A 21,755-nucleotide genomic window follows, 5' to 3' on the forward strand; every position below is an offset into this window, starting at 1 on the left:
ACAGCTGTTTTGTTGTTTTAAAACAACAGCTGTTTTGTTGTTGTTTTAAAACAACAGCTGTTTTGTTGTTGTTTTAAAACAACAGCTGTTTTGTTGTTGTTTTAAAACAACAGCTGTTTTGTTGTTGTTTTAAAACAACAGCTGTGTTGTTGTTTTAAAACAACAGCTGTTTTGTTGTTGTTGTTTTAAAACAAGAGCTGTGTCGTTGCTGTTGTTTTAAAACAGCTGTTAATTGCCAGAAAGGGTAAAACCTCTTCGTATATTGTGATACTGGCAAGAGAGGTCCCATGATGACATGACGTAACGTTGGCGGGGGGGGGGACGTGAGACACACACATCCCCCGGTACAGCTTCAATCTGCGTTGACAACCCTACAACGCAGCTGGGCGACGTTTCGGACTCTGACCCTCGCCCGGACCAACACGTGTAACGAGTTAAGAGGAGGGCCCAAGAGAGAAGTCGCGATGCGATTGGCTGAGAGCCGCGGCGGGGGCGGTTAATTTCTGACCAATCACGAGCGACGTTACCGCCCCCCCCCACCCCCCACATGGGGCCTAGCGCGCTTAGCCGAGCGAGGCCTTTTCCCGCCAACGTCACCAACCCTCTCACAACGTTTAAGTTTAATTTATTAGCTGCAACAAAAACATAATAGCAGCGATTAATTAACATGAGCGTCCTGACGTGGAACATCAACGGGATTAGAGCTTCTCGCGTGAGCCTCAAGGCGCTGCTGGACTCGCTCGACGCCGACGTTGTCTGCTTACAGGAGACCAAAGTTACGAGTGAGTGAAGGCCGACGTTTCGGTCCACCCCCCTCTCCTTCTCCTCATTGTAATTGCCAGGGCTGTCGTTGTCATTGTACTGCAAAGGAAGTCGTGATCGCGTTGACGTCTAAAGCGTCGTGAGTCGCCGTAGGATGTACGGAAGTTAGTATGAACGCGGCTCTACACGGCACTGCGTGTTAGTGTTGGACTGTTTCGATTTAAAGCTTTCAGTGACTGCAGCAGGGATTCATCTTCTTGGTTCTTTCGGTAAAGTCACGTAGAAGGGAAGTAATAAAATAATAATAAGTAAACCCGTAAAAACTAAGTTTTTCACTATAAATCCTTTATATGCGTGGCGGCTAGAGTCCTCTCGTCCTCTGGCTTGAGATGGCTGCCACCTATGGGTCAGATGATTGCATTGCACCATTAAGCAATTGGTAATTACATATAATATTTTTGTCCTAAAAAGTGTACCATTTTGGAAAAAAAAATTCAGGAACATTAATTGTCACGCACAACGAGTCTGTGTGGAAAATGTCAGCTCGATTGGATCACGGGAAGTGGGTTAAAAAACGACCGAAAGATTTGCACGGTCGTAAGCGCGCAAGCAAGCAAGCAAGTGAACTTAATATAAAGGATTTAAAAATAAAACATAATCCAACCCAGCTTAAATATACGCTCCAAGCCTGGTGGTGTTTCATTCAGACGCTGTCTTTCCGACAGACCTGTTCTTCACCTGAGGATGGCTGCTTGCGTTGTGGCCGAAACGTCGTGAGAATTGTATTTTTGTTATGTTTTATTTTTATTATTTTATTATTTCCCTTCTACGTGACTTTACCGAAAGAACCAAGAAGATGTTGGACTGTTGTTAACGTTGTTAACGTTCATTTATTAGGTATAGCCCTGGTGAGCCATTCGGCTCTTGAATCGGGTGCAACCGCAACAAACAAAAAAAAACAAAAAAACATCTTAAAGTGACTATGTGACTAAGTGCAAACAGAAAATCCAAGAAAAGACAGCTAAATATTGCAGAAAAAACACCGTACACCAACACTGTGCAGAAATCCCAGTGGGATGCAAGTCAAACAACAACAACCACAAGACAACTTAGATTTCGATTTAAAGCTTTCGTGACTGCAGGGATTCATCTTCTTTCGGTAAAGTCACGTAGAAGGGAAATAATAAAATAACAAAATAAAACATAATAAAATAATTATAATCGGAGTATTTATTATTATAATTTTATTATTTCCCTTCTACGTGACTTGACCGAAAGAACCAAGAAGAAGACAACTTAGATTAAGGCCATCAGTCTAACTCTACTACAACAACACAAACATGGCCAAACCAGTAAACTTTTCGAAATCACCAAAATAAAGCAATGAAACAGTGATCATAGGAACTGACGGAATTTTCACAATAAACGACATAAACAACGTACCACAAAACCCTGCAGCCATAGCTGGCTGCATGAGTCACTCCACAACAGCAGGAGCATCAGTCGGAGTATCAACATTTTTCAATGCACCTTTAAGATCAGCACACTAAATCAAAACACAGGTCATACTTTGCAGCGATCATCCGGAGCGAAACATTTTATTTTAGGCCACTGAATAGCACTGGCAGCTAGGGGTGTACGACTCCTCTAACGTTGCTATCAACGTTGCTATTGTAGTACGCATTGTTAGAATAGGCGTCGATATTTATAGTAAGCTACCCCTGGTTCTGTTAAAAGTGTACAATTATTACACTAAATGACCCCCCCCCCCACCGCTCACCAATTAACACTACGGTTCAAAACAGTGCATACATATAAACACTGCGTTTAAAATAAATGTTGAGCACACAACTTGTTTAAAAGTGATGCTTGTGTAGGTTTGTGCTGTGTGGCGGGGGCAGGGACGTGCAGGATTTTAGTTGTATTAGTTGCTTGTTTAACTTTTCATCTTCTTGGTTCTTTCGGTAAAGTCACGTAGAAGGGAAATAATAAAAATAAAACATAATAAAATACAATTCTCACGACGTTTCTTCACCTGAGGACGGCTGCTTGCATTGTGGCCGAAACGTCGTGAGAATTGTATTTTATGTTTTATTTTTATTAAATCGAAAATGTTTAACTTTTGATTTAACTGATTGGAACAGCGCCAGGCCGCCTCTTCATTGGCTGCAAACACCCCATGTGACTGACTGCACGGCCCCACGTGACTGAACGCACAGCACCACGTGACTGAACGCACATCACCACGTGACTGAACGCACAGCACCACGTGACTGACTGCAGCCCCACGACTTGGCGTTTCGCGGTTCATTTCCAACCCTCGACGACATCCCCTTGTTTAGATTTACATCCCCAACAGAATAACACTTACATCTTCTGAATAATATAATTTGTTATCCCTTCCGAGTATATCTCCGGGTTTTACCCATATCTGTTGTTACGTTTGAATGTCTCATATACCGCTTGCAAAAATCAAACACGACACATTGATCATCGTAACTAATTATTAGTTTGTTATAGGAGTAATCAATTTTCTCGCTATGTATTCAATGTCGCTTTTGATAAAAACCAAGTGCGACCCAGTTTTGGTATTTTTATCTCTTCAGTTTTCAGTTTTTCAGTTTCATTTATTTGGTATAGCCCTGTGAGCCATTCGGCTCTTGAATTGGGTGCAACCGCAACAAACAAAAAAACATGAACAAGAAAACATCTTAAAGTGACTTTGCGTAAACAGAAAAATCCACCAACATTACAGAATAACGATCGTCAATTAACACCAAATGTGATGTTTAGAGACTTTTTTTATACATATATTTCAATACAATCTTTCCATCTTAGTCTTTTTTGTTAAATTCGATTTATATGAACGGGTCATATGATGCGCAGTTAAGCTAGTTAATCAATAACACCGAGTGTGTGGCCTTAAAAAACTGAATCTATTATAGGCGACGTTTCGGGCAATGACCCTTCATAGCACGTGAATGTATTGCATTTGTATTATTAGCACTAGCAGTGCGACATCACCAAATTATTTCTTTTAAGAGCTCTTAAAAATATATTTCCCATGTGTCCTGAACAAATGTGTCTCTTGATGAGTGCATCTCATCTCTTTGGTAATCTCTCTTCTGCATACCTCCTGGTTCATCAACTCGCTTGAGGACCAGGTCTAATCACAAGTGGCTGAAACCCAGATTCGAACCCAAATTCTCAGCGCTCTGACTTGTGAGCCACTTGGCCTCCTCCATGGGTGTGAATTGAAACCACCTCCGATTGTCGGTAGAGGTAGGTCGACTCAGCCTTAAATGAGTACATCCTGCGGTGTGTCACCATCACCACTGGGGAGACCAATGCATTCTAGATTTGAAGCTTTCGTGACTGCAAGGATTCATACTCTTAGGTTTTTTCGGTAAAGTCACGTAGGTAAAAAAAAATAGAAATAAAATAATAAATCACGACGTTTCGGAGGCAACACAAGTCTCCGTCATCAGGTGGGACCGTCACAGCTAAATTTACTGTATCAATACAGTTTGGACCTTTGATTTAAAGCTTTGGTGACTGCAGGGATTCATCTTCTTGGTTCTTTCGGTAAAGTCACGTAGAAGGGAAATAATAAAATAATAAAAATAAAACATAATAAAATACAATTCTCACGACGTTTCGGCCACAACGCAAGCAGCCATCCTCAGGTAAAGAACAGGTCTGTCGGAAAGACAGCGTCTGAATGAACACCACCAAGCTTGGCAGCGTATATTTAAGCTGGGTAAGGGGAGGAAGGGCGCCTTGACAAAGGAATTTGCATTATTATTTTATTATTTCCCTTCTACGTGACTTTACCGAAAGAACCACATGATGACGGAGACTTGTGTTGCCTCCGAAACGTCGTGATTTATTATTTTATTTCTATTATTATTTTATTTTTTACCTACGTGACTTTACCGAAAAAACCTAAGAGTATGAGACCAATGTAGCAGGGCATGGTCCCGGCCACACCATCCCGTCGTGTGCCGTGCCATCCTTAAAATGTGCTCGCTTACAGCACTTGCCCCAACAATCTGCGAAGGTTACAGGGGCCGTCTTTGTGTTTTTTCTAGGGGACCTTCTGGACGAACCCACGGCCGTAGTGGACGGCTACAATGCCTACTTCAGCTTCTCAAGGGTCCGCAGCGGCTACTCTGGTGAGATGGGAGCACAGCTCAGAGGTCGCAACCGGGTACCCGATACCCGTACCCTACCCGATACCCGGCTACCCGTACCCAGCCGGGTACGGGTGCCCGTTTGCGACCCTGGTGCAGCCGGGTACGGGTAGGCCGTGAGTCACCGGTGAGTAACCGTTTGTCACTCATTTCGGGTAGGGTACGGGTAGCGTACGGGTACCCGTACCCTGCCGGGTACGGGTACCCATTTGCGACCCTTGTGCGGCCGGTTACGGGTACGGGTAAGGAATCAAAACCCGTTTGCGACCTCTGGCACAGCTTCACCCCTGTTAGGAATCATCTCAACATATTGCGAGTCAACTGGTGGGTGAGCGAGCAGCTCCCAATCGGAAAGTTTCCAGTTCAAATCCTGGTTGGGGGGGGTTAACTTGGCCTATCATCCCTCTAGAGTCGATGTTATCGACCACTCTATGATCCCGGCAACCCAGTGGAGGGATGTTAACTACCTCACCTGGTATACAGGAAGTTGTGGGTTCGATCCCGACCCTGACACCTATATATTTGGAGGGTGCATGTCTCTCTCCCTGTGGTCGCGTGGATTTTTCTCCGGGTCCTCCGATTTTTCTCCTCCACATTTAGAATGAACATCACGCGTTTAGAGTATTTGGCTGCGATACATTTCCACGTGTTAACACTCGTCGTTGAGCTATAATTTGTGGCTAGGTTGCCTCTCAAAATGAACTATATAGCTCAGTGGGCCTAAGCTGGTAAAATGAAAATGTTTTAATAGTTTCAATGTATTAAGTACACTTGTGGATGTAGCATTATCACTGGGTTAAACAAAATAATTCAGTTAGCCAAATATAAATGTTGGTTTGCACATCCTCTTTAGCCATGCCCTATCCGCTGCTGGATGAAGACCTCTCCATGCCATCACCATCCCTCTAGGCCCCGCATATCAACCGAACGCATCACCTCACCTCCACGGAGTTTCGACGTTATCGTGAGACACCACGTGTTTTAAATTGCATATTTTGGCACCAACGGCAGTGGTTTAAACAAAGTGGCGTGTCCCCGCCGCGTGGGCAGGCGTGGCCACGTACTGCAGGGACGTGGCCACCCCCCTGGCCGCCGAGGAGGGGCTGTCTGGCCTCCTGCGAGGGGCGAGCGGCCGCCGGGACGACGGCAGCGACGGCAGCGTCGGCTGCTACGGCGACACCAGCGAGTTCACCGTCGACGAGTTGCAGGCTCTGGACGCCGAGGGCAGGGCCGTGGTGACGCAGCACCGCGTGCGGTGAGCGGCCGCGCGACATCGGGGAGAGGGGAGGGGGGTGGGGAAGGTGGAGGGGAGAGGGAGACGTGGGGAGAAGAGAGGCGCTCACACGGTGCACTAACCACTGCGCCACCGCTCCTACCCCACCTATCGCCACCAAGGGCCAGGGAGGGTGACTGCTCTGGCCTTGCCAGGCTAGGTGCACACGCTCACCATTTGATCATCTCCCCGTGTGTGAAGCCCAAACGCTCTTCGCGTGTTGGTACGTCGTCTGTTAGCGTTTGGGGAGCGGAAGTGCAGCGGTTAGCACGCCGCGCTATGGACACGGCAATCCAGATTAAGTTTGCGCTCACAGCCAATACCAGTGACGATTATCTGAACCGGTCATGGGCCTCAGCTAGGTCGACTCAGTCCTCAAATGAGTACCTGGTGAGATGTAGGGGTGACGTCACTGCCACTTAAACTATTATTTTACCAGGTAAGAGCCACGTAGCTATGTAGCTCTTTTTCAGAAGTGGCTTATCGCGTGAAAATTTAAAGCAGCCAAATACTCTAAACACTTGCATCTAAATGTGGAGGGATAAACCGGAGGACCCGGAGAATACTTCACGCTACCACGGGGAAAACATGCAAAGGTCGGAATCGAACCCACGACCTCCTGCATACCAGGTGAGGGAGTTCATATCTCACCACCGCGGCGCCACTTAGTGGCGAACGGCAACGTGAAGCGCCGTGGTGACGTCACCACCACTCGGTGGCGAACGGCGGCGGTTGTTTATTCCGTGCGCGTGCTCTTGCGCTGTGTGTGCGCCCACAGGCTGGCGGGGAGCGGGGAAGAGCGGACCCTCGCCATCGTCAACGTCTACTGTCCCCGCGCCGACCCAGACAGGCCTCACCGCGGAGACTTCAAGCTCCGCTTTTACCGGCTCCTGGAGGCTCGCTGCGTCGCCCTGCGCAACAGCGGCAGGTGAGGCCCTACGCCGGTCGCAGCGCCGCAGCGCCGGAATGTCAATCGCCTTCTGTTTACGATAATTAAATTTCGATTTAAAGCTTCTTTCGTGACTGCAGGGATTCATCTTCTTGGTTCTTTCGGTAAAGTCACGTAGAAGGGAAATAATAAAATAATAAAAATAAAACATAATAAAATCATTCTCACGACGTTGCGGCCACAACGCCAGCAGCCGTCCCCCGACAGACCTGGTCTTCACCTGAGGACGGCTGCTTGTGTTGTGGCCGAAACGTCGTGAGAATTATTTTATTATGTTTTATTTTTATTATTTTATTATTTCCCTTCTACGTGACTTTACCGAAAGAACCAAGAAGATAGTTAAATTGTCCACAGTTGTATCTTATTGAGTGACTGTGTGTTGTTGTCTTGGTGTGGTCTGGGACAGTGTTTGCCTTGCTGAAGCTTGGGAAAATTTTAACTGGCGTACATTATCTGTTCAATGTATTTATTTTTAGCGATTTGTTTACCTTTCCTATACTTTACATTCCCATCGTTGTTTTTGTATTGTTTGTTGTTGTAGCATTCGTAGCTCATCGGATTTCTCCAGGATACAGATTCTGTTTCGGATTCTCTCGTTGATTCCTCCGCCCGTGATGTGGGACTCGGTCTTCCAGCCTGACTGTTTGATCTCATGCCCCACTTTGTTCAACCACCACCACCACACCGCAGATCACAGCAGCACACTCACCCACTCACAGGACATTGCAGTTACAAAGAGTTACATAGAGATCCGTACAGTTGCATAGAGATCCATAGAGTCACATAGAGAGCCGAAGAGTTACATAGAGAGCCATAGAGTCATATAGAGATCCATAGAGTCACATAGAGACCCATAGAGTTACATAGAGACCCATAGAGTTACATAGAGACCCATAGTCACATAGAGATCCATAGAGTCACATAGAGATCCATAGAGTCACATAGAGATCCATAGAGTTACGTAGAGACCCATAGAGTCACATAGAGAGCCATAGAGTTACGTAGACAATCGTGACCACCAGCCCAAAACCGTTGGCAGTGGCAGCATTTACAGGACATCGCAGGGTGGAGGGAATGTGCAAACTATCAACGATAAAACTATACACTATAAAACTATAAACGATAAAACTACATTATTTTTATTTTACCAGATAAGGTCCATTGATTTCTAAAGCTTATTTTCAGAAACGAGTTTAATTCGCGCTCACGGCCACCAACACCGGTGACGATTATCTGAACCGGTCCTGGGCCTTCTCTAGATCAACTCAGCCACAAATGAGTACCTGGTGCGTTGTGTAAACATTGCCACTGGGGAGACAAAGGCGGCCGGGCGTGGTGCTGGCCACCCACCCCGTCGTGTGCCGTGCCGGCCTTCGTAGGTGCTGCTGCTCGCTAACGGCCCCAGCAGTCTGTTAAAGGCTGCACGGGGGGGGGGGAGATCTTTGTCTTTGCACGTGACAAAAGCGCGAGATGTCACTGACCGCGGCTTGCGCACCGTCGAATGTTGCGAGCGACTCGCAGCGGCCGTGTTGGGCAAAGTGCGCCAGGCAAGGGCTAAACGATCCACAAGTGCAAGCAGTGTGAGGGAAGAAGCAGAGAGAGAGGATTGACCTGCAGTTTTGAGTGAGTGGGTGAGTGGGAGAGTCGGAGAGTGGGTGAGTGGGGATTAAGTGGAGAGTGAGTGGGACAGTAGGTTGGTGAGTGCAGTGGGTGGGTCAGAAGGTTGGTGAGTGGGTGAGTGCTGTGGGTGGGTCAGAAGGTTGTTGAACATCGATCAAAGACGGTCACCGCATCGTTCGCTCTCAGATGCACTTCTGGGGCCGTCTGGAACGCTCTTCCTTCTGGGATTTGGAACCCACTGGAGCTACGCAACGTTTGACAAAATAATAAATTCTTGAGAACTGCTTTTTGTGTTTAGTTTGTTGTCCTTCCCCCACACCTCCAATTAGCACGGTCGGCGATGTAGGTTCAAAAGAAGTTCAACATCTATCCAGTGGGTTAGTGAGTGGTTGACTGGCTGGATCAGAAGGTTGGTGAGTGGACGGGTGGGTGGGTGGGTGAGTGAGCTGGTTAGTCGATGGGCCAGCGAGCGATTGTGTGACTTGGTGACCTGCAGCGTAGCCGTTGGCCACGGTGCGTGGCGTGGACGAGACGAAACTCCTGGGCCTGGTTAGCGAGGATGAATTGTCCCCCCATTCGTTGCATCAGTGGGTCGTCTACAAATGGATCGCGCTCTGCATTTATTTGAGAGGCTGCGATGCTCAGGACGGCCTGGGGGTTCCACTAAAGTCGTGGGCCGGCTCTCCAACCCCGACGTGCACCGAGGCGTTGCCGTCGCTCTGATTATCCGCGCGTGTTTTTATCTCATATATTTATTTACTTATTCATGCACCGCGCGAGATTACCATGCAGGCGGCCGCTCTTAATTATTTCACGGCGCATTAAGTGAAATGCTAATTGTACGTTTGTGCCTTCGCCAAAATTAAATATTTAGCGACGGGGGGCCCCCCGGGGGGTCTGCTGCTGCTCGCGTGCCGTGGCGGCGATAATGACGGATTAGCCGCGGCCCCCCCCCCCCCGCCGTTCTCTGCGGCCTGCTTTAACCCCCTCCGCGGCACCGGCTGCTACGTCACCGCGGCGCAATGCGCTTCTTGCAAAGTCGTGGAAGTTTTCGTTTGCGTACAGGGGGGGGGGGAAGTTGGACCGGCAGGCGACGGACGTTTATTTATATGTCTATCGAGCGCGCGTGTTCGAGAAACGGGCGCAACCTTTGATCGACGACTCTGGAGTCGTGAAGCCGGAGAGCTCAGGGTTTCTCTAATACTAGTCTGAACAGGTGATGGCCTGAACAGGTGAGAGCCTGAACCAGGTGATGGCCTGAACAGGTGAGGGCCTGAACAGGTGAGAGCCTGAACCAGGTGAGGGCCTGAACCACGTGAGAGCCTGAACCAGGTGACAGCCTGAACCAGGTGATAGCCTGAACCAGGTGAGAGCCTGAACCAGGTGAGAGCCTGAACAGGTGAGAGCCTGAACCAGGTGAGAGCCTGAACAGGTGAGAGCCTGAACCAGGTGAGAGCCTGAACCAGGTGAGAGCCTGAATCAGGTGAGAGCCTGAACCAGGTGAGCGCCTCGAGCTGCTGCATGAATTTGTACGACGCTTGACTGCTGTGTGAGTGAGGCGTTATAAAACACACCCCTCAGCCAGGACAGAAACACAGCGGCTCATAGCTGTGATGCCTGAATTTCGCCGAGCCACACGGTTTTCAACCGAGGGCCCCCTCCCGTATTGAAGTTCGTGATCAAAGACGGATCGAGATACAGATCCCGCAGCTGGTTGCACAGGGAGACGCGGGGCGACCTCAAAGGTTCTGCGCTGACAGCCTCATCGCGCCATCCGCTCTGAGACTCACGCGGAGATCCGTAGACTCGCGCAGAGACCCATGGGCTCACGCAGAGACGTGTAGATTCACACGGAGAGGCACGGACTCGCACGGAGACCCATAGGCTCGCACGGGCACACACAGACTCAACACAGACACCGGCCAACTCGCACAGAGGCCACTCTGTGCGAGTTGGCAACAACACACAGTCACTCAATAAGATACAACTGTGGACAATTTAACTATCTTCTTGGTTCTTTCGGTAAAGTCACGTAGAATGGAAATAATAAAATAATAAAAATAAAACATAATAAAATAATTCTCATGACGTTTCAGCCACAACGCAAGCAGCCGTCCTCAGGTGAAGAACAGGTCTGTCGGAAAGACAGCGTCTGAATGACGTCTGAATGACGCTGTCTTTCCGACAGACCTGTTCTTCACCTGAGGACGGCTGCTTGTGTTGTGGCCGAAACGTCGTGAGAATTGTATTGTATTATGTTTTATTTTTATTATTTTATTATTTCCCTTCTACGTGGCGACTTTACCGAAAGAACCAAGAAGAAGAGCTTCAGCGCTCATCGGATTTCCTCCTCCAGCCTAAATACAGATTCTAAACCCTTTGACCTCCCCTTGCGCGTGTGTTGAGATATTCTTTTTGTGTGTGGGTGTCTGGGGACGTTTCATTGACGCTTAAAAAAAAAATAGGGGCTGGTACGCGTTTGTGTATTTGTAGGTGCGATGGAGAGTGAATACTGATTTAATGTGTTCTCAGTTCCATTGTTTTTATTGCCACTAGAGGGTTTAAACACGATCAGCTGATTGATGATGATAATGATGTTGGTATGATGGTGACGACGCTACTGTTTATTGAAACGACACGCAAGTAATTTTTTCAAAATTAACGATTGTTATATATTTCAAACACACACACAACTCTTCTTCTTCCTAGCGTTGTTCCCGCTGTGGCGCAGGGTCCGCTTTTCGGCATTGTCTTCTCCATTTGGCTCGGTCCAGGGCATCTTCAGGGGATGCGTTGACCGTCTTCATGTCTTGCTTTATACGATCCATCCATCAAACACACACACAACAAAGAAATGAAATAGCACATTTTAATCCATTCACAACGCTCAAAACTTTTTCTAAATAATCTTCCCCGCACTGGACAGTTACTCGTGCCCACAGAGTAGTTTAACAGCACAGAGATGAAGACTGAAGGCTAAAAATTACGACCGTAAATATCCTTAACCCTTTCCGAGATGTCTGCAAGTCGCAGGGCGGGTGTCCCATTCACCGCTGAATCTCGGAGCGGGTTCAGCTTTCATTTTATTTAGAGGGCCGTAGCACCGTTGTTTTTAAAGACATTGCACTCACCGCAGAGAACTGTGGCGACACGACCACGGCACTCTATAATTAGCGGAGCCAAACTGTGCCATGCGCCCCTCCCGCATGGACTTGGTGGGAGCATCGGTATCAGAGGTCTCAAACAGGTTTTGATTCCTTACCCGTACCCAGCCGCACCAGGGTTGCAAACGGGTACCTGTACCCGTACCCTACCCGGCCGGGTACGGGTAGGGTACAGGTATCGGGTACCCGATTGCGACCTCTGGGATGAAGCCATGTTGCAGGCGCGGGTGGGTTGATTCTAGGAACTTGAATTGTGAGAATAGACAAGACGTTGGGAAATGAGTGACAAACAGTTACTCACCAGTGACTCACGGCCTACCCGTACCTGGCCGCACCAGGGTCGCAAACGGGTACCTGTACCCGTACCCGGCCGGGTAGCCGGGTATCGGGTAGGGTACGGGTATCGGGTACCCGGTTGCGACCTCTGCTCGGTACCGATAACGTTATTTGTTTAGTTTTTCTCCAGGTCCTCCGGTTTTGCCTCCACATTTAGAATCTACGTGCCTTTAGAGTATTTGGCTGCTATAAATTTCCACGCGATGACGAGCCACCTCGTTGAGCTATCGTTTGTGGCCAGGTCGCTTCTGAGTGGGTCTTACGTGGTAAAATAAAATAAAAATGTTAATATTGGCCGATGATTTTGGTGTGGGTAGGGATCTGGACAGGCTCTGTAAGTTGCGTGCCGTTGGGTTCTGCTGCTGCTCTGACCCCGGTCACGTTGGCATCTCTGTGTCTCTCCGGTGTCCTCTCCGCCCCCTCCCTTGCAGCCACGTGATTGTGGTCGGAGACCTGAACACGGCACACAGACCCATAGACCACTGCGACCCAGAGGATCCCGTGAGTGATTGGGGCATCGCCCCACCATCGTTACCAATCGGCATCATCTTCATCATCACCGCTGCCATCATCATCGTCATCATCAGAAGCATTAATAGCCTCACCGTCACCGTCATCGTCATAAGAAGTATTCTCGGCATTGTCACCATCGTCATCAATAGCATCGTCATGTTCCATAATCACCACCATCATATGGGCCTGCACCACAACTAATGATAACCCACCATTCATTCTCCCCGCAGGAGCTGTTTCAAGAACACCCTGGCAGAAAGTGGCTGGACCAGTTCCTCTGTGAATCCAGTCCCTCTGCGAGACCTCCTCCTCGGCCCACCGACCACGACGACGACAGCCGCAACAGCGACGACGTCAGCGCGTCGTGGCCCGATGCCGCCGGCCCCCGGTTCGTCGACGCCTTCCGCCTCTTCCATCCGACGCGCGCCGACGCGTTCACCTGCTGGTGCAACGTCACCGGCGCTCGCGTCACCAACTACGGCACGCGCATCGACTACGTCCTCGCCGACGGCGCCCTGGCCGCCTCCCGCGTCCTCTCGGCCTGCGACATCGCGCCCGACGTGCTCGGCTCGGACCACTGCCCCGTGCGCGCCGCGCTGGCGCTCGACTTCGTGCCGGCGCCGCGCCGACCCCCGCTGTGCGCGCACCTCATGCCCGAGTTCGCCGGGCGCCAGCGCAAGCTCTCGGCGTTCCTGGTGAAGACGCCGGCTGACCGCGGCGGCGAACCCGAGGCCCGCCCGTCGGAGCGGCGCGTCGACCGTGCCGCGAACGTTGCCGGCAAAGCGACCCCTGCGGCCGCCGCGGGCAAGGTGAAGCGCGCGGCACGCGAGTCGCACGGCACAAAGGCCAAGAGGGCGAAGGGGGCCGACAAGGCGGCCGACGTGCCGGCCAGGGGGACCCTGCTGAGCTTTCTCAAGCGCCCGGCGGGCGGCGCGCGTCTCCACCCGGCGATTCCGGCCGGCGGCGCGTGCGCGGGCCCGGTCCCCTGTCGCGACAAGGATTCCGGCACGTCCCCCGAGGGAGCCGCGATGGCCGCGGGGTGGGCGGAGGACGCAGGGGGCGCGGGAGATACGGGGGGCATGGGGGGCGTGGAGCTGGACAGTGTCGGCCGCGCCACTGACCCCGCCACTGACCCCGCCACCGACCCCGCGACCGACGACCGCCGGCCGCGGCAGAGGAATCTCGGTACGGATTTTTGGAAGTCGGTGCTGAAGGGGCTGCCCCCGGCGCCGCCGTGCAGGGGCCACGGCGAGCCGTGCCTGCTGAGGACGGTGAAGAAACCCGGGCAGAATTTCGGGCGCCGCTTCTACGTGTGCCCTCGTCCTGAGGGCCACGCGACGAACAAGGAGGCTCGCTGCAACTCGTTCACTTGGGTCACCAAGAGGTGAGCCACAAGGAGGGCCGCAAGGAGGCCTCGCAATGGCCGCTGCGGTGGTGGGCTGCCACGAAACGATGGTTTCGTAAACGATGAAAACTCTCAACATTCGTCAAACAACAACTCTGTGGTGTTTCAGCGGCCTCTGTGTGTGGAGACATGTTAATTACCTCGGCTGGTATGCAGGAGGTCGTGGGTTCGACCCCGACCCTGATGACACCTGTATATTGGGAATTTTGGTGTATCTCCCGTTTTTTCCCTCCACATTTAGAATCAGCGTGTATTCGGCTGCGATAAATGTCCACGTGATAAGCCACTTCGTTGAGCTATCAACACAGACCATCACGCGAACGCCGGTCATCCTCGCAGCAGCTTTTGGCTGCCATTTGAACCAAGACGGGTCACCGCTTCGCACGCGTTTGGATGTCCCTCTGCGGCCGTCTGGAATGCTCTTCCTTCCGATATTAGGAAGCCACCAGAGCTGTGCACTTTTAAAATGATCAATATTGACAAGATAATTTATTTAAAACAGATTTTTGCGTTTAGTTTGTTGTCCTCAGGCACTTCCTATTAGCACGGCTAGCGACGTTCGGTGCGAAATAAGTTCAACATACACACGTTTGTGGCCAGGTCACTTCTGAGAAAGAGCTATGTAGCTCCGTGGACCTTACCTGGTAAAATAAAAAACTTGTTAAATAAAAAATAATCGTATCAAAATAACAACAGGTTATATTACAGGTGACGTTTCAAGCAACGGGCCCTTCTAGATGGCATCGTAAATGTGCTGGAGTTTGTTTTCGTGCGTGTACATGCACACCACTGCCCCACCAAATCACTTGTGTTTTGATGATGATTTCAGGTATTGAAGGTAATATGACGATTTTTACTGAATCTATTTTGTAATAAAAAGCGTTCGCTTAGATCCCGCGAGTCTTTGAGCCTTGTTCCCTCCGCAAAATCCAGACGAGGATGCGTTGACGACACGTGGGACGTACGTACCGAGTCGTGCACGCCATCCTCCCTCACCCAGCAATTCATAACCACGTGTACACGTCAGCGTCCCATCGAGAAATTCGAAAATCGGTGCGTCTGTCAATAACGCTGAGCGTGTGTGTATGTACGTACTGCGTTTTGAACTGTGGGGAGCGGTGGTGTAGCGGTTAGCGCGCCGCGCCACGAATCCGGCGAACCGGGTTCCATTCCCGCTCGCGGCAAACACCGCTTGACGATTATTTGAATCGGTCCTGGGCCTCCCCTAGGTCGACTCCACCTCAAATGAGTACCCGATTCGGTGTGTAAACATCGCCACTGAGGAGACAAAGGCGGCCGGGTGTGGTGTTGGCCCCTACCCCCGAGGGTTTTGCTCCCTTCGGTTTTAGCGGTATCTGCCGTCACCCATGGACTGTGCAGGCGGTTAATTTGTGAGGGCGCTTTGTTTGCGGTTCATGGTGCGACGTGGAGCGCTGAGAATCCGCCAGAGACCGACTGTGACGCTAACCCTCCCCGCCGCTCGTTGTCGCCGTGCGTGTACGCACACGAGTGGAACGCGTGTGCGTACACGCACACACGTGGAACATGTGTACACGCACACACACGTGGTACACGCACACATGCATGGAACACGTGTGTACACACACGAGTATGACTCGTACACACGAGTATGACTCGTACACACACACACGTTGGAACATGTGTGTACACACGCACACGTTCACCGAGACCTCGGCCTTTAACGTGGATGATCGGCTCGTCTAACGCAGACATCGTTAATTGCTTACCGCGTTGTGTGGGACGTGCGTTTAAGAATCATCTGGCGGCGCGTGAAGCAGCGTGGAACAAGTTCATTAGTGTTTGAATGGGGCAGGAGACAATTGGAGAAGGCGGAAAGAGGGCGCGTGGTGGTGGTGGCGATTGGGTCACCAAGCCTGGAGTGTGAGAACCCCCACAACAACACGTGAGAACACCTCCCCCTCCCCCCATCATCATCGTGCTGCTGTCAAACCCCCAAAGGTTTCGAATGCGTGGCGGCCCTCACACTGGTGATGTCTTATCGGCGAAAGTGGTTCCACCTTCTCTCTGGAAATTAGTGAAGAACACTGCATTCTAGATTTGAAGCTTTCGTGACTGCAAGGATTCATATTCTTAGGTTTTTTTGGTAAAGTCACGTAGGTAAAAATTTTAAATTAATAAAAGTAAAATAAAAATCACGACGTTTCGGAGGCAACACACTTGATACAGCTATCGTGCTGTGACGGTTCCACCTGAAGACGGAAGCTTGTGTTGCCTCCGAAACGTCGTGATTTTTATTTTATTTTTTATTAATTTAAATTTTTTACCTACGTGACTTTACCGAAAAAACCTAAGAATAAGAACACCGCAGTGGCGTCTAGGCTTTGTGCCGCGTGCAACTTTCAGCGGGGGCTCTCCGTCTCTCCCTCTCTCGCCGACCGTCTACCGGAAAATAAAGAAATGAAAAACCGCGTCGAGATTTCGCCGGCGGGGTTCGCTGTGCGATTGAGGTCACCGGCCTCGGCGAGGGAAGGTAACTTTGCGACCTCAATCAAAGCCCGGCTGACGAGCAACTCGCTCCCGTCGCTACGTGGACCCCCCCCCCCCTACCGCTCCCCCCCCCCCAAACAAATATATATAAAACCAAAAAAAAGAATTGCCCGTGCAAAATCTTCGATGGCCCCGTGAACTATTACCCTTTCCAGGATTCACGGAGGAGCTCGCGAGCCTGACAATGATTTTGGTTCCGCCATGCAGCACGGCTGCTGTGTGGCGGTGGCTCTAAGTGGGGCTTGAACGTCAGGGGCGCCTGTGTGTGGGCGAGTTTCTACTCGGACTCACGTGGATCATTAATCACTCGCACAGAGACCCATAGACTCACCCACACGGAGAGATCCAGACTCGCACGGATAGTTTAACACGTGTAGGCTTTCGCGACCAATATTATTCATAATCAACGTTTTTGGGTTTAGATCGCGTTATTTATAAATGTGTCGTAACCCTCCACCACCCGACACGGCCAATCAGTAAAAAAGTGTCACGTTGACAAAAGACAAATAGTTCACTGCTTTAGCCCACCGGTGTGTTGAAGCGTGAAACCACAGCACAGATAATCGTAAGATTCATGCGGAGACCCATAGAATCGCACACACCCATAGACTCACACACTCGCACAGATCCATATGATTACACAGTGACCCATAGACTCCCACAGATCCATCGACTTGCAGAGACACCCATTAGACTCATAGACTCACCCACACGAAGAGGTCCGGTGACTCGCACGGATAATCAGATTCGCGCAGAGACCCAATAGAATCGCACAGAGACTCACAGACTCACAAAGCTCTGTAGACTTACAGACTCAAAACGGAGAGCCACAGATTCACACACCGAGCCCCACAGACTCGCACACAGACGAGGGGGCTTACATACCATCCCACGGCGAAGGGGCCGTATACTTGACGGAGGGGGCCGTATACTTGACGGAGTGTGCCGCGTGCGTTTCCATTCCACCGGTTCATCCGCGGCGGTCTGTCCCGAGTGGGACTCGGCTCATCGGTGTTCGCCGCCGCGCAAATGTCTGAGAGAATATTTGCAGGAATCCAGACCTGGTTTTCCTTCTCACTCCGGACCGCCGGCATTACTTAACCACCCGCTCACCCACCCAACCCGCTCGACCACGCAACCGCTCGACCATGCAATCAACCCAAACGTCCACCCACCTACCCGCCCAGCCAACCAACCACCCAGTCGCCCACTTACCTGCCCAGTTATTCCACCCCACCCACCCAATCACAATTACCTCGCTCAATCAAATCACCCGCCCGCTGCCACCGCGAGCGGCATCTGCCTTCTCACGCGGCTCGCTAATGCGGTGACGGAGCCCCCCCCACCCCCCTTACAGATGCTGTCCATCAACAAGGTCCCCCCCAGGCGGGGGACGGGGGGCTGTGGTGGGGGTGTGGGTAGGGTCTGTGAATAGGGGTCCCAACATGTTCCACAGATCCCAACCCCGGACACGTGTCACACAGTCAGCCGAGGTGAACGAGTGATTGTGTGGGTGGGGAGTGTCGTGGTTAGCGCTGCACTGGGGTAGAGTCCAACACAGTAACACCGTCACATCGTCCTCTTATCTTTGTGGAACGCCTCCACTCACTGAATCGTGAAACAACCACCTTAGTGGGACAAAGACAAAGATCCCCCGTGTAGCCTTAACAGACTGTTGGGGCAAGTGCTGTTAGCGAGTAGCAGCTATGAAGGCCGGCGCGGCACACGAGGGGGTGGGTGGCCAGCACCATGCCTTACTACACACCGCACCAGGTACTCATTTGTAGCTGAGTCGACCTAGGGGAGGCCCCATGACCGGATATTCGTCACCGGTGTTGGTGGCCGTGAGCGGGAATCGAACTCGGGTAGCCGGGTTCGTAGCGCAGCGTAGCACTAACCGCTGCGCCACCACTCCCCATGACGACGCGGCAAAACGACACCACCACACGACACAACAACAGCAAGGCCACAACACGACACCACCACAACACAACAACAGCAACACCACAACACCACCACAACACCACCACAACAACACAGCAACACCACAAGGCCACACAACAACATGACCACGTGTGGAGGCAGCGAGGACTCGGGAATCCAGGAGGAGGAGGTGGTAGTGGTGGTGGCGGCGGTAGCTAGGAGGAGGAGGTGGTGGTGGTCGTGGCTAGGAGGAGGAGGAGCTGGTGGTGGTGGAGGAGGAGGATGTGGTGCTGGTGGCTAGGAGGTGGTGGTGGAGGAGGAGGAGGAGGTGGTGGTGGTGGAGGAGGAGGAGGAGGAGGATGTGGTGGTGGCGGTGGCTAGGAGGAGGGGGAGGAGTTATTGACGTTTGAAATTGAGGACAGAACGAGCGCCTTCAATTCATCACGGCACTGCAAACAAATGCAATTGCGTCGTGGACACGGCCACGAATTGAATTTCCACCCAGCGCCTCTTCAATTGCCCCAGCGTCGTGTTTAGCCAATACCCGGAAAGCCGACAGGCACCACGCAGTGACGGGCACAGTCACCACGGCGCCTGTGCCAGGCTAGGTGCACTTTGAGGGCCACGTGATTGAATTAGACCCCCCATGTTAAAAGAAGCGGGGGGGGGGGGGGCTTTCGTTAAACTCCGGACCGAATTTTCTTACTCTTTGATTCTTTCGGTAAAATCACGTAGATATAAAATACAATAAACCACGACGTTTTTGCTGTGGTTTTCCCACCTGATAATTGCTTGTGTTGCGCCCGAAACGTCGTTATTTATTTCATTTTTCTACCCACTACGTGACTTTACCGAAAGAACCAAAGAGTGTGGATCCCCGCAGTCGCGAAAGCTTCAAATCGAGATGAATCCAGACCGAATTGTACAGCGGAGGCGACGAGGAGATTCTGGGTCGATTTGACAAGTGATGAATGTTGTCATTCATTTTATCAGCACGGTAATCGGTATACAGGCGCGTGCCCCTCACCCCACTCCACTTTTATAGTAAAGACGCGTCACTCGGCAGACGCGCTTATTTTTATATCTGGGGGGTGGGGGGGGGGCTCTAATTGGGTGCACGTTGTCGACAAAGGCGGTATTATATAAGCGACACTAAAACTAAATGAGACACCTCCTTAACCAGTGGCAAAATATAGTAGTAGGTTTTTACCCTTTCAACTGGTACACAAAATTGACACCTTTATACAAGGCATCATGTTTGCAATAACCACAACACAAGCAGTCAAAATGCAAACAAAAAGTAACAACTCTGATGATGATAATGATATGAACTGTCTTTGAAGTTGATTGGTCTATATTCGAGACAGCTTTTTTTAGAGCCTAGTCTCCATTGGTGTTGGACCAGATGACGCCAAAAGGCGTACAACTCAAAAACAGCGCACTAGTAAGCATTTATACTATGAGACATCTCCTTTACCAGTGGCAAAATGTAGTAATAGGTTTTTACCCTTTCAACTGGTACAAAAACTGACACCTTATACAAGGCATCATGTTTGCAATAACCACAACACAAGGACAGTGCATATCATTATCATCATCAGAGTTGTTTCTTTATGTTTGCATTTTGACTGCTTGTGTTGTGCTTATTGCAAACATGATGCCTTGTATAAAGGTGTCAGTTTTTGTACCAGTTGAAAGGGTAAAAACCTTTTACTACGACACTAAAACGATTTCGTGTCTTGCCAGGCGTAAGGCACCACTGAGCTGGGTAGCTCTTTTTTGCCAGAAGCGACCTGGACAAAACAAAGTGACGGCTGCTCAACGGAAGTGGTTCATCCTCATCACGTGGACATTCATAGCAGCAGCCAAACACTCGAAACGCGTGATGACGTTGATTCTAAATTTGGTGGGGGGGAAACCGGAGAAAAATCCACACGACCACGAGAGAGAGAGATACAGAGAGACACGCAAACTCCAAATATACAGCAGCAGGCGCCAGGGTTGGGAACGAACCCACGGCCTCCTGCACACGACGCTGTCACGCACAACATTAGCCGGTGTGCCTAAACCCAGGAGCCCAGAGTGGCAATGCTCTCATTTCAACAATCCCAATACACATGTAATATAAATGAAGCACCTTACGATGGATCAATATGTGATTTCGTGCCCAGGATTCAGACTCGGCCTCTGTAGAAACGCATTAAGAAGTGCACGCATTGTTAAGCAATGTGTCAGTGTTTTTGGTATGTAGGTGGCGGCGGTGGTGGCGATGGTGGCGGCGGCGGTAGTGATGGTGATGGTGGTGATGGTGGTGCTGGTGGTGATGGCGGTGGTGGCGATGGTGGTGCTGGTGGTGATGGTGGTCCTGGCGGTGCTGGTAGTGATGGTGGTGCTGGTGGTGATGTTGGTGATGGTGGTGATGTTGGTGATGGTGGTGCTGGCGGTGCTGATGGTGATAGTGATGGTGGTGATGATGGTGATGGTGCTGGTGGTGATGGTGGTGCTGGTGGTGATGGTGGTGCTGGTGGTGATGGTGGTGCTGGTGGTGCTGGTGGTGCTGGCAGTGGTGGTGGTGATGTTGGTGCTGGTGATGATGGTGGTGATGGTGGTGCTGGTGGTGGTGGTGATGTTGGTGCTGGTGGTGCTGGTGGTGATGGTGGTGCTGGCGGTGCTGATGGTGATAGTGATGGTGGTGATGATGGTGGTGGAGCTGGTGGTGATGGTGGTGCTGGTGGTGCTGGTGGTGCTGGCAGTGGTGGTGGTGATGTTGGTGCTGGTGATGATGGTGGTGCTGGTGGTGCTGGTGGTGCTAGTGGTGCTGGTGGTGCTGGTCGTGGTGCTGGTGGTGCTGGTGGTGCTGGTGGTGCTAGTGGTGCTGGTCGTGGTGATGTTGGTGCTGGTGGTGCTGGTGGTGCTGGTGGTGCTAGTGGTGCTGGTCGTGGTGATGTTGGTGCTGGTGGTGCTGGTGGTGATGGTGGTGCTGGCGGTGGTGGCGATGGTGGTGGCGGTGGTGGCGAGGCCGCTGCACGTGGCGGCCTGCAGTGTTCCAGTGCTGTGGAGGCAGCAGCGAGGGTTGATGGATCACAGC

General features: G+C 51.0%; 1 protein-coding gene across 1 annotated transcript; it reads left to right on the forward strand.

Moving 5' to 3' along the window:
* Positions 1–552: 552 nt before the first annotated feature.
* Positions 553–15,093, forward strand: APEX2 (apurinic/apyrimidinic endodeoxyribonuclease 2). Its single transcript, XM_061574371.1, has 6 exons — positions 553–782; positions 4,854–4,937; positions 6,006–6,210; positions 7,007–7,156; positions 12,729–12,798; positions 13,041–15,093. The coding sequence occupies exons 1-6, from the start codon at positions 668–670 to the stop codon at positions 14,196–14,198; spliced, it is 1,782 nt and encodes a 593-aa protein (XP_061430355.1). The 5' UTR covers positions 553–667; the 3' UTR covers positions 14,199–15,093.
* The last annotated feature ends 6,662 nt before the right edge of the window (positions 15,094–21,755 follow it).

The sequence above is a fragment of the Lethenteron reissneri genome, chromosome 55, assembly GCF_015708825.2.
Source record: "Lethenteron reissneri isolate LAM-NWPU_2019-01 chromosome 55, ASM1570882v1, whole genome shotgun sequence".
Taxonomy (NCBI): domain Eukaryota; kingdom Metazoa; phylum Chordata; class Hyperoartia; order Petromyzontiformes; family Petromyzontidae; genus Lethenteron; species Lethenteron reissneri.

What these genes read in the sequence shown, in the direction of transcription:
- APEX2 (XM_061574371.1), top strand. Translation starts at nt 668, where the DNA reads ATGAGCGTCCTGACGTGGAACATCAACGGGATTAGAGCTTCTCGCGTG. An exon ending in GTGACGCAGCACCGCGTGCG is followed by an intron (nt 6,211 to 7,006) that starts GTGAGCGGCCGC and finishes GTGCGCCCACAG; the next exon opens with GCTGGCGGGGAGCGGGGAAG. An exon ending in GCCCTGCGCAACAGCGGCAG is followed by an intron (nt 7,157 to 12,728) that starts GTGAGGCCCTAC and finishes CCTCCCTTGCAG; the next exon opens with CCACGTGATTGTGGTCGGAG.